Genomic DNA, 21,505 nt, shown 5'->3' on the forward strand with positions numbered 1-21,505 from the left:
CCGGAATCTCTCCGGTGAAAATACTACCAACGTTTAGGCATTGTTTTAAAATGGTAGAAAACGGGACACGTGCGCCTATTGCGTTATTTTAGATAAATGAATCGTATAATCGAACGGCATTGTCGTCAACGCCGAGTCGAGGGGAGTAATATTACGTAACAAGATTTTTGAGGGTTATAAGAGGGAAGCTGCGGGGCGGGATTTTTGAAACTGAATTTCAAAACATCGAAATATCACGCTCGCGGGTTTTAAAAACCATTTTATTTTTTTTTTTTTTTACCAACATTACTCGAGTGCTACGAGTGCGAAACGCCGGGAATTGTTACAGGTGAACGTAAAATGTATCGAACCCATTGGGGTGATCGCGGCCATAACAACAACGGGCATCAGTCGAGGGTAAACGAGAATCGAAAGCAGCGGCGATCGGTTTTTAAAATTTGAGAAGAATCTCGGCGAGATTTTTCAAATCAAATAATACGGGGAACCCAGTTCCAATTGTTAAACCTGATTAAATACAAACTGTTATGGAAACTCACCTTGAATATCACGACGGTATTTAATCAACGCACTCGAATTAAAACAGTTCCATGATACGAGGTCGTTGCTACGTAATGTATGATTATATTAATGAAAACCGAACAAGTGTGTCGATGAAAAATGTTGGCAAAAAGTGCAGTTTATAATTCTAACTTTGCGTTAATACCGTAAAGAAAGGTTTACGTTTATTATAAAATATTTATATATGCAACAAGAGGAATTGGATCTCCAAGAAAAGGTTCTACCCTACATTGGATCTCATAGCCCATCACCCGACGTGCTGACACAACAATTACAGATCACTTCACAGCGAAGGTTCGTTCACCATGGTTGATAACTTTCTCACCTTCTCATATTTATACTCGTATATATATATATATATATATATATATATATATATATATATATATTATATATATTCATTGCATACACCAGCACATCGTTTATAGGTACTTATAGGAACACGTTCTCGTTTTGATCGAATTCAATGGTCACAATTATTGTGATAGGTACGTTCGTTCGACTCTTACAAAGGTGCAACTGAGTATAAGCCAAAAGTTATAATCATCCATTTTCACAAGCTGAGACTCACACAATGTCGGAGAATTCTACGGTGTCAATAAAAGTCCGCACCGATTGGTGTGAAATTAAACGTCATTGGCGTAAGTCGATCCATTCTCGATCACACCAAGTGGTCTTAAAATCAACACAAAAATGGTGTGGACTTCTAAGGAATACTTTCGTTGTTACATTTAACACCGCATTTCAAACAGTGCATAATATTCAACCACGTACGTGATTCGTTGTAACGAGAAAGATACGTCGATGTCTAAATAATACTGTATAACCTGCTACGTACGATAGTATACGTTTCACGCATTATTCCATGAAACAGTCTTTTAAACTCACCGGTGCACTTCATAAGCTTCCAAATGTGAGTTATCACCATCGTCAATCTCCGTTCCCACTTGGCTGCTTACGCATCAACGATCTGGAAAATATTGCTGCAGGCCAAGCTCCAAGCTTATCTGAAAGTGAAAACCCGACGAACGCGTTGAATTTCGTGTATTACCCAACGAGCCATTGGGTTTCCGATTCGAGTCTGAAAAAAACCGGCAACCCAAAAAAGCGCATGAATAAACACCCCTGATTAGGGGCGAGTGAGGTAACATTAGGGCATGGAGCAGGCGGACTGCGGAGTGTTGTTATATTAAGTTATTCACGAGGTGTTCCGACCCAGGACTTGATCGTAGTCTTCGGTCCCGAGTCACGTTCAATTGCAAATCGTGGTTCCCGGTCGAATCTTGGTTCTTCTTTGGAAGGCCAGTCGGATAGTTATGATTGCAGCGGTCGGAGCTGGTGATACTGTGGTGCTGGTCGACGTCTGTTCGTTTAACTATAAACTCATTTTTCACGTAGTCAAGTTGGACGAATCCAAGTCCAATTAATTCATCGGTCATCGGCGTTGTTTCATCTCTCCCGGTCGTTAATGTCCGTACAAGTGTCGTAATACTGTTGTGGTCTAAAATTATACTTGTCAATCCAATGTCCATGAGTGAACCTTTCGGTTCATTGCAATGTGTAACTTATATCCATGGATCGGAATCTCTCGGATCAACTGATTGTGAGCCGCGGTTCAACCGTCGCGAGTTTCAACGCTGTTTCAATCGTAGTGAAAGTGATCGAAATGAAAGCTTTTTAAATATGTTCCAAGTGAAATATCGACTCGATTTTGGATAATTTATAGAGAGCGTATATTCTATGCATTTATAAACGAGCAATCGCACGAGAGTTTTATCTAAAGATCCTTCAGGACTCAATTGAAAATGTTTCTTTGCACTCGGAATGTCGCAGTTCCAATTTCAGAGATTAAACCAACCAATGCAGCTAATCAATTTGTTATGATTTTAAATAACTCAGAGTTATGAAGGTATTGAAAAAGATTTATCAGAACTTTCTCAAAGAAGATATTAACAAACTACTGAAAAATTGTTGATTTAACATTGATCGATTGCTTCTATAAAGGAGCTCAATTATATACGATATCAATTTGTTTCGTCACTTGACGAATCCGCTTTTGTCCAAAATTAACGAATGTTCGAATATCGATTCTGTCCTTTAGAATTCTGTTCTTCTTTTTCTTTTTCAGAAAATATCTAAACAGTTTTACGGAATAAAGTAATTTAACAAACGATATGTTTTAATTTTCGGTAAATGATAATCGCGGTGACTTTTTAAATCTCGTTTCGCTATTTCATACACCTAATTACTCGCATGCAAAATTTATTCCCCAATGAAAACAAGTTTTCTAAATCACGGTGTGTGCAGATCGTGTGATTTTCATGAAACGTTACAGTTGATATTCTCCTAACTGACAATGAGATCAGGTACAAGTGACAGTGTTTTTGGATAAATATACAAATCATAGGTGAGTCAAATCCTTAAAAATAGAAAAAAGTGTTCCTTCTGAACAAGCTGCACTTTATACATGGGTAGAAAAATTATAAAATATATAAACTCGATCTTCGACTATTCTATCGTCTGTGTTTCGTCTTTCTATCAGTTTCAAGTTTTCTATCCTTCACGATTTGCCAACATTTGATTCATATCGTAAAGATAACGACAGCGATCGATTTTATATGGTCGAATTGACCGACGGTACAAATTTTCAAAAATAAAAAAAAACAACTAGGCATTAATACCAAATTTTAAACAATTCTGTCCATTACTGACGCGTATTTCAATGTCTGTAGATGGAAAATTTTGTAAAAAATTTAGCAAATTGTAAATCTTTACAACTTGACCCACAACCATGTACGCATAAAATTCTGTATAAATTCATCGAATTTTTTCTCCATTACTGGATTTTTTATTTCATCGTCGCAAAACTGGTTTTCACGCATCCGGTAATGTTGATTTTGTGTACATATAATAACGCTGATTATCGATTATTAATCACACGCGTAAAACCGATCGGTTAGCAGAGTACAATAATAATGTACAAATATATATTGCTGTCGCGATTTACGCACAATCTTCGCATGCTAATCATCCGTCTCGTTCCGAGACGTAAAACACGCGACAACGGTCTAAAATAAACAAATATGGGTAACGTTTATTGTGTAGTTTTCATTTCACCGTGTGTAGAATCTACTCAACGCCTATATATATATATGAGGTATTCCATGCCAACTGAGAGGACATTTTCCCTGACCGCCGGTAATTTGCTTCATTATTTTTCATACGATTCTACAACCTAAAAAAAGCGCTCGCCATTTTTTTTCAGATTTTTTGTCTCAACCATTCTTTTTTCAAAAATGTTACAAACCCTTTTATGGTCCTAAAAAAAAACGCCATTTTTTATTTTTTTACAAAAATTCACATAATTTCTGGGTCCCGAAACAAACATTTTGAGTCATAGTTCAGAGTGGAGAATTGATTTTTTGTGTTTTTTAAATATTTTTTTAGAGGAATAATTTTTCTTGGACGTATACAAAACGTATGTTATGTTTGTAACATTTTAAAAAAAAGAATGGTTGGGACGAAAAATCTGAAAAAAATGGTGAGTGCTTTTTTTAGGTTGTAGAATCATATAAAAAATAATGAAACAAATTGGCGGGGGTCAGGGAAAAGGACCTCGCAGTTGGCATGGAATACCTCATATATATATATGCAGTGACTACAACTCTTTTTTCTATAAGAACACAATTATTCATCGAGCTCTGATAACAGCTTGAGCACAATGTAAATGTCTATAATTTTGTAATGATATTTCATACGAGAAGAATTTAAGGGAAATGTTGAAGCTGTACGAAATACGATTTAATTAATTTATGATCGTATGAGAAGTTGGTTTTTTTATTTTTGAACGAATTTATTTACTTACGTCATATGCTGTTTGGGGTACTTTTTTTCTATTAGCATCGATTCTATAAGTTTGATCGTTATAAAGAGGAAGAAAGGATCGAATTTGGAAAATTTGAGTTCCGTTGCGGAAGAAGAAGACAAAAAAACCGCAAGAGTTTTAACGCGAAAATTATTCTTTGCTCCGAATATCGTGAAAGTGAAATTCTGTAATAGATACGATTTTGTAGGGCATCGATTGCATTGTGATCCGAAACGAAGAAGATTAATGATTTTTGAAACCGTAATATAAAAGGAACGTTGCGTTTACATTGATATTTATTATTCAAACGTCGAGTCGTTGAAAATTTCATTCGTCGGTCGGATCGTTGAAAAACTTTCGGCGCGTTCAAATTTTTTTTCCAATCAACTCGCATTTAATTACAGGCGTATATTTTCCGTCGATCGTTCGTAGAGTGAGAATATTTTCCGATCCTCGCGACAAAAACTAGCTTCAAGAATCAACGACCTGCAGAATTGTCGGGTCCCGTATCGTCGCGAGTGCGCAACAAGAAGCGTCGATCGATCGAATATAATCTGTCGATGAATCTGAGGTGCGCGTTATCTGCGCCAAGATATCTTAAATCAATTCATCCCTCCGTTCGTCGATCGAAAAAGACGGATGATCTCAAGTCGTGGGAATTCTATCGATGCTAAGTGATTTCTCCTCTCCTCACACGCCGCATTGTTTAACGTTACAGAGCGATCATACATCGACAGAATATTAATTGTCATCTCGAGAAACCTAAAAAGATCTGTAACAACGTTCGACAATCGGATTATCTTACATTGTAAGAATATAGATATCGGTATACGAATGTAACCTTTTCTTATAGTTTTTACTTCAATTTTGTACAATTCGTTGCTACAATTACAATAAAAAAAAAAAAAAATGTCCAAGAGAATCGACAATCGTGTTTTCAAATTAAACCAGCGTGAGTTTTTCGTCTCGATTTTTATCCGGCATCTCGCCACCGATCGGATCGATCCCAGGATAATCTTCAATCCTAAAGTGAAATTTTTTCACGATTGTTATATTTTCGAAGCTGGATAAAAAAAAAAAAAAAATATGCAGACTGCTGGCCGAGCAGCGAGTAGGTGCCTACCTACAACAAAGGACAGAGCAAACGAGTGTTATACGACTCGGTGTCGTGTTCATTTTTTCATTGGTTCCCTTTCCTGCTAACTAACTTTGTCCACACACTCTCGAGCAACGCGGCTGCCGCAGGACTGCGTCCGTGAACTTCTTCCAGCAAGATAGACAATTGGGGTTTGGAATGAAATTTTTTTTTTATTTCATATTCTTGTAGATTGGTAAAAAAAATATTTTTGACGTATTTTTTATTTTTTCGATTCAATCAAAATTGCCGTTAATATAACAGATTGAAAACTGTAACATTGTGACGTAACCCGTGTTAAGATATATCTATATATATATACATATCAAAGTTAGTGAAATTCAATCACCTATAACATGAAAAATTATCATTTTTAACGAAAAACAAAAAATACGTTATCATTATTTTGGCTTGCACTGCATTATGCACCCATAAAAATGGAGAGAAAAAATTCATTCAAAATCCCAATTGGAATTTCATTATACCGACACCGATAATGTGGAAAACATTGTGTAACAAATTTTTAAGGAAGGTTTTCATTCTTGTCACGTGAAACGAATTCGTTGATTTTTCTCAACACGCGTGAATTTTTTAAATAATTTTCTCATTATTTTGAAATTTCGTCGAGTTTTCGTAAAAACGTTGTACAGTACAAATAAAAAGTTTCCGGGGCATTGAACGAACAGTTTCGTAAATACAGCGCTTAAAAATTTTCGAAAACCGTAATTTCCAAATAATGTGAAAATTCTTTGAAAATTCACGTGTAATCTTAAAAGTCAACGAATTCATTTCACATGACATAAAAAAAAAGATTCCCTGAGGCTGTTGTTTCATTCGTTCGTTCACCATCAGCAGCTGAAATAAAATACTGCTAAACAGTTTGTTTTTTTTTTTTTTTTAACGTCTTCTTCTCTCCTCCCAAATTCTGACTTAAACGATCCGACCGATTAAAATCTTTAATGGCAGAGGCATGTCGCCCAATAATTCGTATTCAGAAAGCGTATGAACAAGATATTTAAATGTGGAAAATCACCGAAGTGATTTCGCTTTGTCGGCGTGGGTTTCAACTGAACTGCGAATCATTCGTAATTTGCCCATCAATGCCCGTCTTAAGGTAGTCAGGTAGTAATTTCGGGAATGTTTAATCCACACGAGTTTTAATTATATAATTTTTCGATTAATTTTAAACAATCCCGTAAAGTTTGAAAATGATTTACCGTTTAGTAACCGATTTTTTTAACTTTTTTTATTTCGAACTTGAGCTATTTTATATTGTGCAGATACAGGAACTGGGATATAAAAACTGAGAGTTTCGAGTTGGTTGTCTTAGAATAAAATGTTTATAGGATGGGAATAAATATTGAACAAAGTAAAATGGATATTTAGGAATAACATGTCAATTTTTTGCGAATTTTCTCCGTCGTTTAATAATTAAAAACGTAACCTAGAATAATAAAAAAAAAAAAAAAAATGAATCCGATTGTAATTTTGGTTAGGTTTTACATCATAAAATTAATTATTTTCTGCTGTTTGCATACGGTATTGCTAAAGCACTTTACTTTTGTTGTTATCTTTTTTGCAAACATCCCCTCAAATCGTAACTTATCTGAAATTTTGCCATAGTCCAATTTTTACCTAGACACCCAGATATCTAAAGATATATTTTTACACACGAGTAGGCATAATTCTCTTGTCCGTTTTTCCAAAAATTGACATGAACAAAGAATCCAACAATGGTCCTTGAATTTATTGCGTTTATGAACGATCAGATTTGAACGTGAGAAAGATTTCTCGTACCTAAAAAAAAAAAACATTATCACCCTGCTCGAGTTACACGATATGTGTAACACACAGTGGTGGTTGTATGCCGGCCGTTTGTCTAGGTGTTCATAGCTGTTGTACACACCTTGTACCTGGCTGTGTCGAGTGAATAGTGAATGGGACCATATAATCAGTAACCCATTGCCAAAACTCGTAACACACCCGCATGTCTCTTCTTTCTCAACGTGGTGGGTCTGAGATGTCTATTGTAACGGTTTTTTCTTTTTTTACTTTGGATCGGATGTCGAGTTTTAAATATCAACACTCTCAGCCACGGATGATGTTATAAATCATCTTCTTCGTCTCTGGGAGCAAATTCATAGCGTGACGAAAATCGTACGTGAGACATAACGATTAAATCGAAAATATGGTCTCTGTAATCTATAGGCTTTTAAAGTCGATCGAATTTTTGTCCCCAACGGTGAATGTGCGAATCGATGTGAACAATCTTCGTGAAATGACGTTCAACGACATACTTTGCAGCCAATTTCTTAGTCTCCCAAAAGTAGTATATTTACAAGCAGTGAATTTCGTTACATCTGAGCATGAAACAAAATATCGATCATGCCAATTTCGGTACTGATTATTAAATGGAAAATATGGTCCGTTACGAAGTCTGGCTTACGAAGACAATCGAACGTTGGTCTCGAATCGCGTTCGATGCTTCATCTTTTCAGGCAACTCTGGAGTGTGAAGAAACAGTCCATTGGACAGTGAATTGTCCTGATTTCAGAGGTTTTGAAAAAAAAAATTGACCCATCATAGAAAGGTACTAATTGATGAATTAAAAATACAGTCTTCTACAGCTTCTGGCTGGTATCCAAGCACAATAAAATGTCGGTATTGAACAATGACCGTGGTCATTACGAATATGATGAAAGCTTCGTGAAAACATGTCAAGTTTCCAGAGGAAAGACCGTTGCAGTCCATTTTTCATCGAAAACGAATCAGCGATGCTACTGTTGTGGCTTTTTTTATTTAGACTTCAGAGAGTGGTTTGAAAAAATGGGAGCGTCGAATGAGAAAACTTCGTTTGTACTCTTACGAGAAAGCAAAACTTGGTTCTCATTTATTTGGTTTAATTGGTTCCTGTAACATCCTTGACCCATCGTGTCTTTGGATGAAGTCCTGTTGACTTACGACGCAGTCACGAACATCATCGGCTCCACGATTTGAGGATATAAGGTGTGTCAGAATTGAATACCGATATTCGCTCAGTCTGCGCAGATCCAAGACGAAGTCACAGAAGTCACCTAAGCACGTTACTCGAGGTTCGAGCTTACTTATTTCCGGTATATTCTGTTCGCTGAAAATAACGATATAACCATTAAATGACAAAATGTCAAGGCTATAAGGCTATGACGTCACGTCACCTTGGATATGTTCTTTAATTGGTTAAAGTGAAACCTATGTCCATTGTTTAACCTTATTTCCTCGCACGTCATGATCGTCTCAAGCAATTCCAAGGAGCAGTAAGAGAAGAAAGAATCTGCGACTCTGAGAGTAGAGGAAGGAGGTTGCGGTTTCCTCAAGTCGTTTACCGTCTCCCTAAGACGTGGAGGACGTGATCCTTTCGCGTCCTGGCAAGCCAGGGACGCGCCCTTGAATGATATTCCTCCTGCAGTAGTTTTATTTCGAACCCTAAGACCCAGGAAAGTTTAAAGTTATACGTAATGGGCGTCGACGCAGCTGTCGAGGCTCGTTTTCGTTCCTTGGAGAAGGAGACTTTCACAGGCGGATAGTTTGTCTAGTTTCTGTTTTACGAAATTAACGCCCGTTCTCTCGAAGACATCGAGGGGACGGCAAAAATCCTCCCCGAGTGTGTTTCTTCTAGGTTTTAGTTTTTCTTTTTTTTTTTTATTTATTTTTTTTTTCCCTTTCCTTCTTTTTATTTTCCAGCCACTCCACGGGGTGGAAAAGTCTCGAATCCCTGGATTAAGATGTTGCGTATTTTCAATCTTTTTTACGTGTTCCCAAAGACAGCCGGGTATAACCTATATGCATACCTTGTAACGACAGTTAATCAAGACTTCTAACCAGACCGTATTTCAAACCTCTCTTCACTCCGGGCTTTCAATTTTATTTTCGTACGGTTTAAACGGGTTCGGAATTTAACTCGTTGCTGGTTTTCTTTTTTTTTTTTTTTCTTTTTTTTACTTTCCACTTCACTTAGGATATAATTAATACCTACGGCAGTTTTAGATTTTTAGGTTACAACGACAGGTGCGCTCTACACTTGAGTACGATGTGAAGAAATAGAAACGAAATTTGAAAAATTGTGAGTTCAAATTTTCAAAAAAAACATTAAAAAACACAGCAATCACGATTGACAGTTGCGAAACAATGAATAGCCAAATACAAATTTTTCTTTCGATTGTTCACAAAAATTAAAATTCATTATAATACAATGTGATGTTCGGTGAATTATGCCGATTGTCACGTGAGAAAAGATGACGATTAGAAACGATTTGAAATATCACTTGACCGGAAGCTTTTATCACCGCTACACGTTTAAAACGCTTATAAAATGGTGATTTTGATCATGCTTTAACAGTATAAGATTTTTCTCACGGTATTCGAGTTTCGTATTTGAGAATGTAACGCAAACACTCGTAATTTTCAATATTTTAAGCTCTGTTCCAGATTGCGAAGAGAAAAATAAAAAAAAAAAAAATAAGAAATTTACGGTGAGATTAAAACTTGAAAGAAACAACTCACAAATAATCCGAAACTTATGGAATCCTTAAACAATATGACATAGTTTAACCGATTAATCGATTAACGGAGTCGGCTATTGTGAAGGCTGTTTTTTTAAAACATTTTTTTTAAGACAAACTGTTGAAATAAAATTTCTCATAATTTTCACATTGTATTTATAAACATATCAACAAACTTTTTACTTTACGAGCTGAAGAAGTGCAAAAAAAAACAAAAATGCAACTTGAAATTTGTTTTTTTTTCGTAAAACAAAAACTACCAAAGCAATCGTGATTATCTTAGTTCACGTTCTTTTACGTACGTTCCTTTCGAACGGCATAAATAAGGTTACATACACTATTTCGTCTGCAAAAAATTCACCCAAGGTTGTTTAAACGTCAATAAATATAACGTGAAAGTTATGAAAAATTTTATATTTCAATCGTTAGGCGTAAAAAAGCACCCAATAAAATCTTTGAAAAACAACCATCACACTTGACGAACATCTCAATCGAAAAAAACTGTTAATCGATTAATCGCGTAACGACACTAATAGTCAAACTTTTGAAGACATACGATACAAAGAATTTAAGAGTCCGTGTCTGTTGCGCATAAATTTACAATTTTATACCAGAGAGATGAATGTACGATTCGCGTGTATAATGAGGTTTACATATATACATGCAAATCTGTGAAAAAAATACATGTTCGTATTAAAAAAAAAAAAAAAAAAAAAAAAAACAATGTTGACCTGCAAATGACCTTGTGAACCTCCGCCGAATCAAAAGTAAGAGCACGGTGTTTTTTTTCCCCCCTTAGAACCATGAAACTTTTATTTCAAACATCTTTCTCTAAAATGGCTGGTTCTCGAGATATTCTGCTGTGTCCACTTAAATGGACCACCCTGTATATACATATATATTAAGGTGGTCCTTATTCAGGGTGTTGGAGAATTTTTGCCAGACCATCCTGCAAATCAACTTCAAATAATTCGAAAACAATCGCCTAATTTTTTCAGATTTTTACATCGAATCTAAGATGGTCCGCGTTGTCATCGAAGTTTCTTATGGAAATTAACATGGGTAAAACTTTTTCTCTCGGTATATATTTTATTGCAAGAGTGATAATGTTCCAAATAATCTGTAACCGTGAGGATTTGGTGAGAATTAGTGCTACTGTCTGGGAAAAAATACACATCATCGTACGAGGCAATCTAGACGAATTGCACAACCTCGAAACCTGACTTTTTTTTTATTTAGAGGAAGTGCAATTCGTCTAGATTGCCTCGTACGACGATGTGTATTTTTTTTTCATACAGCGTCGCCAATGCCGACTGAAACCTCGCAGTTGCAGATTTTTTTGGAAAATTATTACTTTCACGATAAAATATATAGTGCGAAAAAAAGTTTTTCTCACGTCATTTCCATAAGAAACTTCGATCACAATCCGGGCTATCTCAGACTTGCTGTGAGAATCTGAAAAAATTTGGCGACTCTTTTCAAATGATTTGAAATTGATTTCGGTGATGGGGCGGTAAAAATTCGTCAACACCCTAAACAAGGACCACCCCAGTATACATACATATATATATATATATTCTATGTATAATATGTATCATATATACAGCTTGCCGAGCGTCGTAATTCAAGAACGAGTGTATGGGTGGTGGTCTAGGGCCGGTAGGTAGGTATATATAGCTAATAATAGTGAGTTTGTAATGGCAATAGCAATAATTGAATGAACCGAACGGCTCGGTCCATGGCTTACAACATCCTGGCACGTGCGTAAACAGTTCTTAGGCAATTCAGGGTAAGACCTGCGGCCTGCAGGAGTAGAGGAGAACATTCGGTTACTACGCAAACTCCAAGAAGCTACCTGCCCTACACCAACCTTACGCGTATACCTTCGCATACGCGTGTATGTACAAGGACTGCGTTCGTTAACCGAGGCAAATTATTATTCAACGAACGCGGAAAAGCCCAACCTATTACGATATTTATACACCGTGACAATATCTTGAAATTTGAGAATCAACCGCGCGTGCGCCAAATAATTAAATCTCATTGGTCGGCGAAATCTTTCCGCAGCGATATTCTTGTCTGCGATGCAGGCCGGCCAACCTAAGCAAAATGTCTACGTTTGAATTTTCAAAGAGCGTAAGCGTCAAGTTCCGACCGTTCTTCGAAGAATCAACTTTCCGACCCGATAACAAATGCTTCCGAAACCTTTCCGAGTCACTGCCTCAATTGTTTGAGATTCTAACCTCGAAAATTCGTATCAACTACGTCGCCGGCAGAAACAAAGTTCGACGGCTGAAAACTCGGGTTGGCAAGCCTGCGCGAACAGCCGATAAAACTCGCGCATGCGCGGTTGATTTTTAAGTTTCAAGATATATTTATATCCATATGTTATGTACGCTGAACGATAGAAATAGACGCGAACTAGATTTGTTTCGAAAAATTTATTTCCGTCGATTTTTCTTCCTCGATGTTGTTAACTACTACACGTGTGTAGCCTCGGGAAGTTGAAGTATTATAATCGATATTTATTTAACTTATACGTCGATTATATTAACAATCCAATATGGCGGAACGAGTTGTTTGCTTTTTTTTCTCGGGCTATTTCTCGTGTACACTCAAAAAAGTACCGTAATTAACGGAGAGAGAAAGAGAGAAAAAACAACAATGATCAGTTAAATTATTAACATACGGTTGAATGCTTAATTTGTTGACTGAAAAATGCTCGAGATTGAAATTTGGTTTTATTTTTTCTTCTTCTTTTTCTTTTTTCATGTATTTAGTCTTGACTAAATTGTCTATTTCGCAGATTCAACAATTCTTTTCGCCCGTATGATTTTTAATTATGCGAACGCGTATATAAACTTATAGATCGATTTGGAACATCCATTTTAAATTTTATATATATATATATATATATACATATATGTATATTTTTTTTCAAGTCCAGTTTTTGCTATCTTATTGCTGGCACGATTGATTGAATGAGAAATTGTCCCATAATTGGGATACAATTTTACTGGAAAAATTTATATATCGAAAGGAATGATATTAAATTTGAGGGGAGAAAGAGAAAAAAAGGAAAGAAAAGAAATCGTACGTTGAGAGATTAAAAAGTGTACTAAAAAGAAATAAGAAAACGTCGAATGAAAAAGAAATTGTAGAAAAATCTTCGATCGAATCGTTATCTAAATTTTCACACCCATAGACTTATTTGGTACGTATAACGTATCGCGTTTAATGGGTTAAACAGAGAAAAGGAGAGAGGGTGTAAATTAAAATAAATCACCGCTTTGTCGACGGCAATAAATTAGTCTCCGTATGCGATGCGTGTATAATACACACCCGGTTTGCGTGGCTGCAATGAACGGGCAAGAAACGAATAACAACAAACACAGGAAAGCATAAATTTCAGACCTACAAATCCTTTTCGAGATAAGTTGAGCGTAAATTTGATATTATATATGGATATGTACATATCGGGTTGATATCGACACGCGTACAACGTTCGAGTTAAAAACGAACCGTTCTTCAACTAACATGTAGCGTAATTTTTATGAACATATATGATGCATTCCACGCCAATTCGACCTGGGTTTTTTACCCTCGACCTCTCAGATTAGGCACGCGATTTTTTCTATGATTTTTCTCACTTGCGAGGATACTGTTTCTTTTTTTTTCCGTTCAATTTGAATTTCATACAATTTTTAGAAACGATTTTATCGACCGACCAAAGTTAAAAATTTGAAAAAAATCTGAAAAATCCTACGTCGGATATAAAAATTTTTAATCTTGTAACCGGAGTGGGCCGATTTTCCTTTCTTACTGTTTTCAAGCTTTTTCCGAAAAAAAAACGTTAAAAAAATTAGAGAAGCTTAAAAATTTTTATATCTGACGAAGGATTTTTCAGAATTTTTTCAAAATTTAAATTTTGGTCGGTCGATAAAATCGTTTCTAAAAATTGTAGAAAATTCAAATTGAGTCCATAAAAAAAAAAAAAAGAAAGAAACCGAGTACCTTTCAAAGTGAGAACGATCATGGAACAAATCGCGCGACAAATCTAAGAGGTCGAATTTTCGTGGAATGCCCCATATGTATACAAGTTAGCTACATTAAATTTCGACTCCATATACGCGTCTCGTATTATATTTAAACCCATAACAAAACGCCACGGCAATCGGCACAATGGAATTCTTTGTACCTCGTACCTCGGTTTCAAATTATGAAACGACGTAAAATTTTTCACATCTCAAGTCACGGTTGGTTGGAAAAAAATTTCATCCACTTATTTCTTAATCTTCTTTCTCGTTTTTGTCGCCCGTTGAAATCGTTTTTTATCCGGTAACAATATTTCTACAATTATCCAGAAATAAGAAGTTGTTACGGAAAGTTGTTTTTGTCTCACGAATTTCTATCTTTCGCTTTAATTTTATTACGGTTTACTTATTTATCTTGTTCGTTACGAGAAGTCTTGTAGAATTTATCTTAAGATAAATTGGCGATTTGTTTAAGATGTTTGTTTTTAAGTTTCGTGAATTTTTGAAATCTTTAGCTGGTTAAATCGTGATCTTTGGTTCTCTGGTAAGACTTTTCCATTTTCGATAAACTAAAGTTTGCCAGAATCTCTCTAACGAAATTTTACAACAAAGGTGGAACGACTTGAATTGAACAATGAATTCGAATAAACTTTTTCCAGTACACTTGACGATAAAAGCGATATTAAATTCGTAAATAACTTTATTCATTATTCACAAAACGTATCAATTTCTCCAATATCTTTTACCGAACAGGTTAAATAACTTTATTGCAAACAATTTCGTTTTGTCGACTATAGTTGGGTAAATTTTAGTAACGAGCTAGTTTTTCAAGTAAACTCGTGTAATAAATAATAATAAATATAATTACAAACAGTTACTCGTACCAGTTTTTCCTTTCAAAAATCTTTTCGATATCGATTGGAATTCAATTTGCTCTCAGATGATTTCTAGACGGTGAATAAAAAAATAACAAGCATAAATAAAAAAAAAACATATCGTCGAATCGGAATCAATATTTCATTACCGATAATTAATTTTTTGCATTCTTTTATTATCGATAATCGCGATAAAATCTTTGAAAAACGAAATCGGTTCGCATAATATCCACCTACGGTTTATTTTAACAAGGTTTTTGTAATTTTTAAAAGTAGAGAAAGAGGGATCCGGATTTTCCTAGATCTTTAAAACTGACCGAACAGCTGTGACGCATTTTTTCACATTCATCTTTCTCACTTTCTTTCTGTTTCTTTGGGTTATAACATACCGTAAAGCCAAGGGACTGCTAAACGTTTCGACATGTGTAGAAACACGAAATTCGATATTTCGTACAAACGAAACTTCCCGCGTCAGATATTATATGCCTAGTAGTTATATATATATATATGTATACATGTATACATATATACATATAATATACTGTTTAGAATCTTGACACTCTTTGCTACTTAATTCAATACCTAACTCACAAAAAGCACAAATACATAAATATGAAGGTTAAAAATATCACATAAATGATTTTTGTGCTTTTTGTGAGTTAAGTATTGAATTGATTAGCAAAAAAAAAAAAAAAGTTTACAGGCTCAGGTTAACAGAATTAAAGTAATTTTACGTAAAAAAATAACATAAATATGGCATATGATATTTTTTTGTAGTTTTGTTGGAAAATATTTGAAATTTTTGATTAGCGTTATTTTTGATCGCCGATATCTTTGAAACGGCTGATCTGAGGAACTTTGATCTTCGGACGTTTTTCGTAGAGCGTGAAATTTCCTACAAATCTCTTTCTTCGGATTGTTGTTACGATGAACCGTTCCAAATTAATAAAAATGCAAAAATAAAAAAAAATAAAGAAATGGATAGAGGCAAACCTTACTATTGATATTAAGAGCTCATATTGGCGTCAAAATTTTTGTTTTCAGGTATACTATCAATTTTTGGACACCGTAAGAAAAAAAGAAAAAAAATTTCGTCTTTTTTTGAAACACCCTAATGTATATATATATGCATGTACAGCATATAATATGAAAGCGCGCATGAATGAGAGAAACGAGTGGCGGAAAGAAAGAGGAAAAGAGAAAAAGAGAGAGAGAGAGAGGGCAACGGTAGTGGGGGAGATACGTGACACCCCCGGAGGCCTGAAGAAGTATATCCACCATACATAAGTCACTTTAGTTTTGCTCAGGATCGTTCTCAGCGAATATATTCCGTCCTCGTCGATGCGTCGATAATTCGATATTACCGCACGATTGTATCGACTCGAATAAACGTATACCGCGCGAAAACTGCGTACGAGAGTTGCGGTCCCAGGTTTTGCAAATTGGCATGGTGCAACGAATAATTCAAAAAAAGATTTGACAGGAAAAAGGTGACAAGAAAAAAAAAAAAAACAAAAAAAAAAAACCAACAAACAGCGAACGAACGATGTAATTTATCGAAAAATATACGGAAGTGTCGACGCATGAACGATTCGTTATGTGACGTGAGGGGGGTTAGGGAGGGGGTGGTGGGGGGATGGAGGGATTTGATTTCGGAGGGTGAGAAAAAAATTAAGTTGTATAAATACATATATGTATATATATATATGTGTGCGTGTGTGTGTGTGTCGGATAATTCTGTAATACGTTGTAATGTGAGTTTATCAGTTTAAAGAATACGTGATAGCGTAATTACACCTCAGAGTTTTGCGGAAGAATTATTTACAAACGCTCACACACGCACACAGAGAGAGAGAGAGAGAGAGAGAGAGAGAGAGAGAGACGGTTGAATAATGAAACGTAAGTACTTGAATTATACAGAATTTAAAAGTAAGAGAGAACGAGAATGAGGAAAAAATTTTTTTGAAAAAACATCGTATTGTTACGGTCGAAAATATTTCACGTTGAATGAGAGATGAATATTGAATTGGAAAATTTATTTCGAATACACGCGTTTTTTTTTTTTTTTTAATTTTATTATTACCATCTGATTATCCGTTATTATCAGAGTCCGATTATTTTCGTTTACGTCAAATGAAAGCGCTAGTTTTGAAGAATGAAGAATAAATTTTTAACGTTTGTGTTTTTGTGATACTTTTGTTTTCAACGGTTGAAAATGTCGTCGAAAATATGGAATCCTCGCGTCGTGGACAAACGGTTGTTGATATGAATATTATCTGATACGAAATTCGTAAAACGATTATAAACCCTTAACCTGCTTATTTTGGATATTTCAAATGGTCTGAAAATTGTGAAAAAAAAAAATTCACGCGTGTCTTTGAGGCGTTTAACCGAAGATCCGACAATTTGTTCGCTCTATTATTCATTTGAGAGAGAAAGCCGCGCGCCTTCTAGTTTACAAAATATATCTTGCCTCGAAGATTTTTTTGCATTCTTAATTTTTTTTTTTTTTTTCCTTTTTTCGAATCAAAATTTACAAAACGCCGGTCGTTTGAACAAAAAGTATCGAATTTGGTTTATCTTTTCGACGGTTTTTCGTCGAAAAAAAAATGGAAAGATTTCAGAAAAACAAAAAAAAAGCTCCAATGCTGTGTCCAAATTTGATACGGATGGCTTGAAAATTCTTTTTTTGAGAATGCACGCGGTTTTCGGAAAATCCTTGAGTAAAAAAAAAAAAAAAAAAAAAAAAAAAAACAAATCATCGAAACAAACGTTTAAAAATTGATTTTCGGTTCTTCGTTACGAGCGCTTTGATTTTTGACATCAAAGAAATCAGATTGATTATCGTATTTTGAACAAAAAAAAAAAAAAAATAAAAGAAAATAGCGTAAATCAGTTATTTTTCTAACCTGAGATAACGAAGAATTTTCGAATTTCATAATCATATACGGACGTCACGTATCCAGATACGAAATGTTTTTACACGGTGTACGTATACGAGTGTGTGACTAACTCGTGCGTGTCTACGTGCCAAAATATTTGATGAAAAAAAAAAAAGAAAAAAAAAGAAAGAAATGATGAGAAAAAAAAAAAAAAATAAAAAAATGAGCGATTAAACACGGATGCGGATGGCGAAGAGAGGAGCGAGTATTTCGCTTTCGTCGTATGCCGGTGGTAATAAAACTCTCGCATCGTCAGCAAAACATGTGTGTTGTATCTTATTGTTAACACCTCGTTGTTATACATATACACGTACACATACATATGTGTGTGTGTGTGTGTGTATATATATATATATATATATATATATATATATATATATGTATATATGTATCCAGTGCGAGTCCCAAGGTTATGCACCACGCGAAAATATTACATTGTCGCAACGATTAACCGCGCGTGCGATCAGCGAATCAGACTTGCGAAGATATTTCCGATAGAGAACAAAGAGAGGGAGATAAAAAAAAAAAAAAAAGAAACCTAGATATAGAAAATATTTAACAGACTTATAAAATTAAAACGACACCAACTGTATTGTATATTACAGGTGTCGAAACGATATTCCGAGAGATCTTCGTGTACTACACGTACAAAAAGGCGTAGAAGGGAAAATTTACGTTCGACTAGAATTTTTATAATTTTAGCAAAGCAACTTCTTGTATACGGGGCATTCCATGTCAAATTTACTACTTTTTTCCCCTCACCATTTTTCATTCGTTCCGCGATTTTTCGTACGATTCTACCGTAACGTTTCAAGATGGCGTTTCGGTTGTTGAAAATGTTTAAGGAGCCGAAAAAAAAAAAATAGAAGAAAAAATCGGCCCATCATCGGCCCGGTGTCGGTGTGATCGGAATGAGAAACTGGATTTTACGGAATTTTTTCAGATCTTTAAAAACGACCGTTTTCGAAACGGGTTTGAATGATATTTGAAAAAAAAAAAAAAAAACAAATGTTGGCGAAAAAAATTTGAAACAATTCAGGAGCGCCTTTTTTTGGATGGTGGAATCGTACAAGAAATCGCGGAACGAATCGAACATGGTGAGGGTAAAAAAAGGGGTAAATTTGACACGGTGTGCCCCATATATTAGGGTGATTAAAAAAAATCATTGTTTTTTTCGTAAAAAAAGTGGTTGCGAAAAAACGATTCGAAATGACGAAAAAATAATGCCTGCGCGCGGATAAATTTTTTACTCAAGATTTGGATAATAGCGCAAGTCGATTTTGTGTATTTGTTTAAGGTTTTTTCTTTTCGTAAAATTTAGATAAGATCGTAATTGCCGGTGTAAATATATATTTTACGAAGAAACCACGAGATACCTTTTTTGTAGATTGATTTATTGTTAACAAAAAAGCTATCTCGTTAAATCTGACATAATCCACTATTTCGTGAGATATTTTTCGAAAACGCGTCGACTGCAAAAAAAAAAAAAAAAAAAAAAAAAAACTATATATTTACACCGGCAATTACGATCCCATCTAAATTTTACGAAGAGAAAAAACCTTGAACAAATACACAAAATCGACTTGCGCTATTATCCAAATCTTGAGTAAAAAATTTTTCCGCTCGCAGGCATTATTTTTTCGTAATTTCGAATCGTTTTTTCGCAAAAAAATAATGATTTTTTTTTTTAATCACCCTAGTAACCGTTTCAGCGACCTCGCGAATACCCCATACGTGCACTGAAACATACATGTATATATATATATATATATGTATAAACCCTTTTCGCAGTCTAGACCCGCAGGTAAGAATCGGTCTCCTCGAGGCGTACGGCTTGCCGATTTAGTGGCGGATCGAATCCCTCTGAGGTCCGAAGTCGCGAGTCACAGCCTAACTTCAAAACTCAGCCGACTGTTCGCTTTTCTTCACGCCAATAAATTCCCTCTATTTCGTGTTTGAATGAAAAAAAAAAGAAAAAAAGAAAAAAAGAAAAAAAAACCAACACACACGTGTATGTAAATGTTTGAACATTTCTTTTTTCCCCCCTCCGGTGTTTTTTTCCTTATATTTCTTTTCTCCAATCTTTGCCATCAAATTCACACTCTGCGCAATTACATTCGATCGAAAATTACACTGTGATTAGTCTTGTTGTTGTTTCTTTTTTTGTTTTTTTTTTTTTGTTTTTTTGTTTTTTTCTACGTGTCATGTTTTTAGAAAAGATCGAGCCGATTTGATCCGTACGCTGTGAGTAATTGTCAGAAAAATCGAATAACGATTCTTTAATCGCGCTGTTGTATTGCGAGAATGAATGATTCGTGGGATAATAGCAATGATAACGGACAAACAAACAATGAAAATTATAAAAATTGTTCAAAGTTTTGTTTCAAACGCTCGTGTAAAATTGGCGAAACGATTGTCTCAATCATACCAGAATTATTTTACTTGTAATTTTTTTATTATTGTACGTTGATTTTTATGGGAAACTCTCAGGGTTAATGTAAAATCACGAAAAATCGAAAAGTTGGATTTGGATGAATTTTTTTCTTAACGATGAGGCGAGATAAGCGAAAGAGATCGATCGATTCGTTGATAAGATTTATTATGCCGGGTCAAGATATTGGAAGGGAAGAAGAAAAAATTTTCAAAAATAAATAGATATAGGAAAAAAAGTTTAACAAATTAACATATCGTTGCTGTAAAGCAGAAAATTATACGGATATAATTAAGAAAAATTAGAATCGCATGAATCGTAAATCAATTGGAATTTAAAAAAAATATTACATCGGTGAATCTAATAAACGATTCAACTATGTTACCAATAAACGTAACTGACAAACAATTTCAACAATGACCGACCACGTCGAAAATTTTTTCCCATCGTGAAACTAATTAACATTACATAATTATAAACGTTAATTCATATTAAAACGTACGTAAAGTGAATCCTGAAGTATTGATTCGAGATCAACCGGATTACGGCTCGATCGTATCTACATGATTAATAAAATAATCGTAGGGACGAGTTTTAAAAATTTATATGCGAGAGAGAGAGAGAGAGAGAGAGAGAGAGAGAGAGAGAGAGAGAGAGAGAGAGAGAGAGAAGGAGAGGTGCATTTCAGGCGTTCTATAAAACATAAATATAAACATAAAATGTGAACAAGTATAAAATACAATAAAACCAACGACAAAGTTGAAACTAAAGTTGAAAAAGAATGAAAAAAAAGTGATAAGAATAGATGAAAGTATACGAAACAGAAATGAGTAATGAACAAATACAGAAACAAATGAACAAGTCGGAGAATAATTAAATAAGTGAATATACGGATAAATAGATGGAAAACAATTGATAATAAGAAAAGGAACGAATGAAAGTGACAATAAAATAAGTCAAGACGGGGGAGAATTGATAAAACGATTTTTACCGGTGACGAAATAAGAACAACGTTCGCGTACGACGGAAAAAAGAAAGTAACGTAAAATCTGTAAAAAATAACGCAGTAATTGAGCGCCGACACAAGAAATATGAGAAAAAAAAAAAAAAAAGAAATGCATATTTCC

General features: G+C 34.8%; 1 protein-coding gene across 3 annotated transcripts in view; it reads left to right on the plus strand.

Moving 5' to 3' along the window:
• LOC107220865 (protein single-minded) overlaps positions 1-21,505 on the plus strand; it is a 61,373-nt gene continuing 39,868 nt past the window's right edge. Inside the window, exon 1 of one of the 3 annotated variants that reach the window (XM_046745033.1) lies at positions 1-852. Coding sequence is in view for 1 of the 3 variants with exons in the window: in XM_046745031.1 (XP_046600987.1) it covers positions 16,898-16,904 (7 nt within the window). In the remaining 2 variants the exon portion in view is untranslated. Of the gene's footprint in view, positions 853-16,623; positions 16,665-16,880; positions 16,905-21,505 lie in introns of those variants that run through there. The other 2 variants (XM_046745037.1, XM_046745031.1) reach the window with 2 other exon arrangements.

Source organism: Neodiprion lecontei, chromosome 7 (genome assembly GCF_021901455.1).
Source record: "Neodiprion lecontei isolate iyNeoLeco1 chromosome 7, iyNeoLeco1.1, whole genome shotgun sequence".
Lineage (NCBI taxonomy): Eukaryota > Metazoa > Arthropoda > Insecta > Hymenoptera > Diprionidae > Neodiprion > Neodiprion lecontei.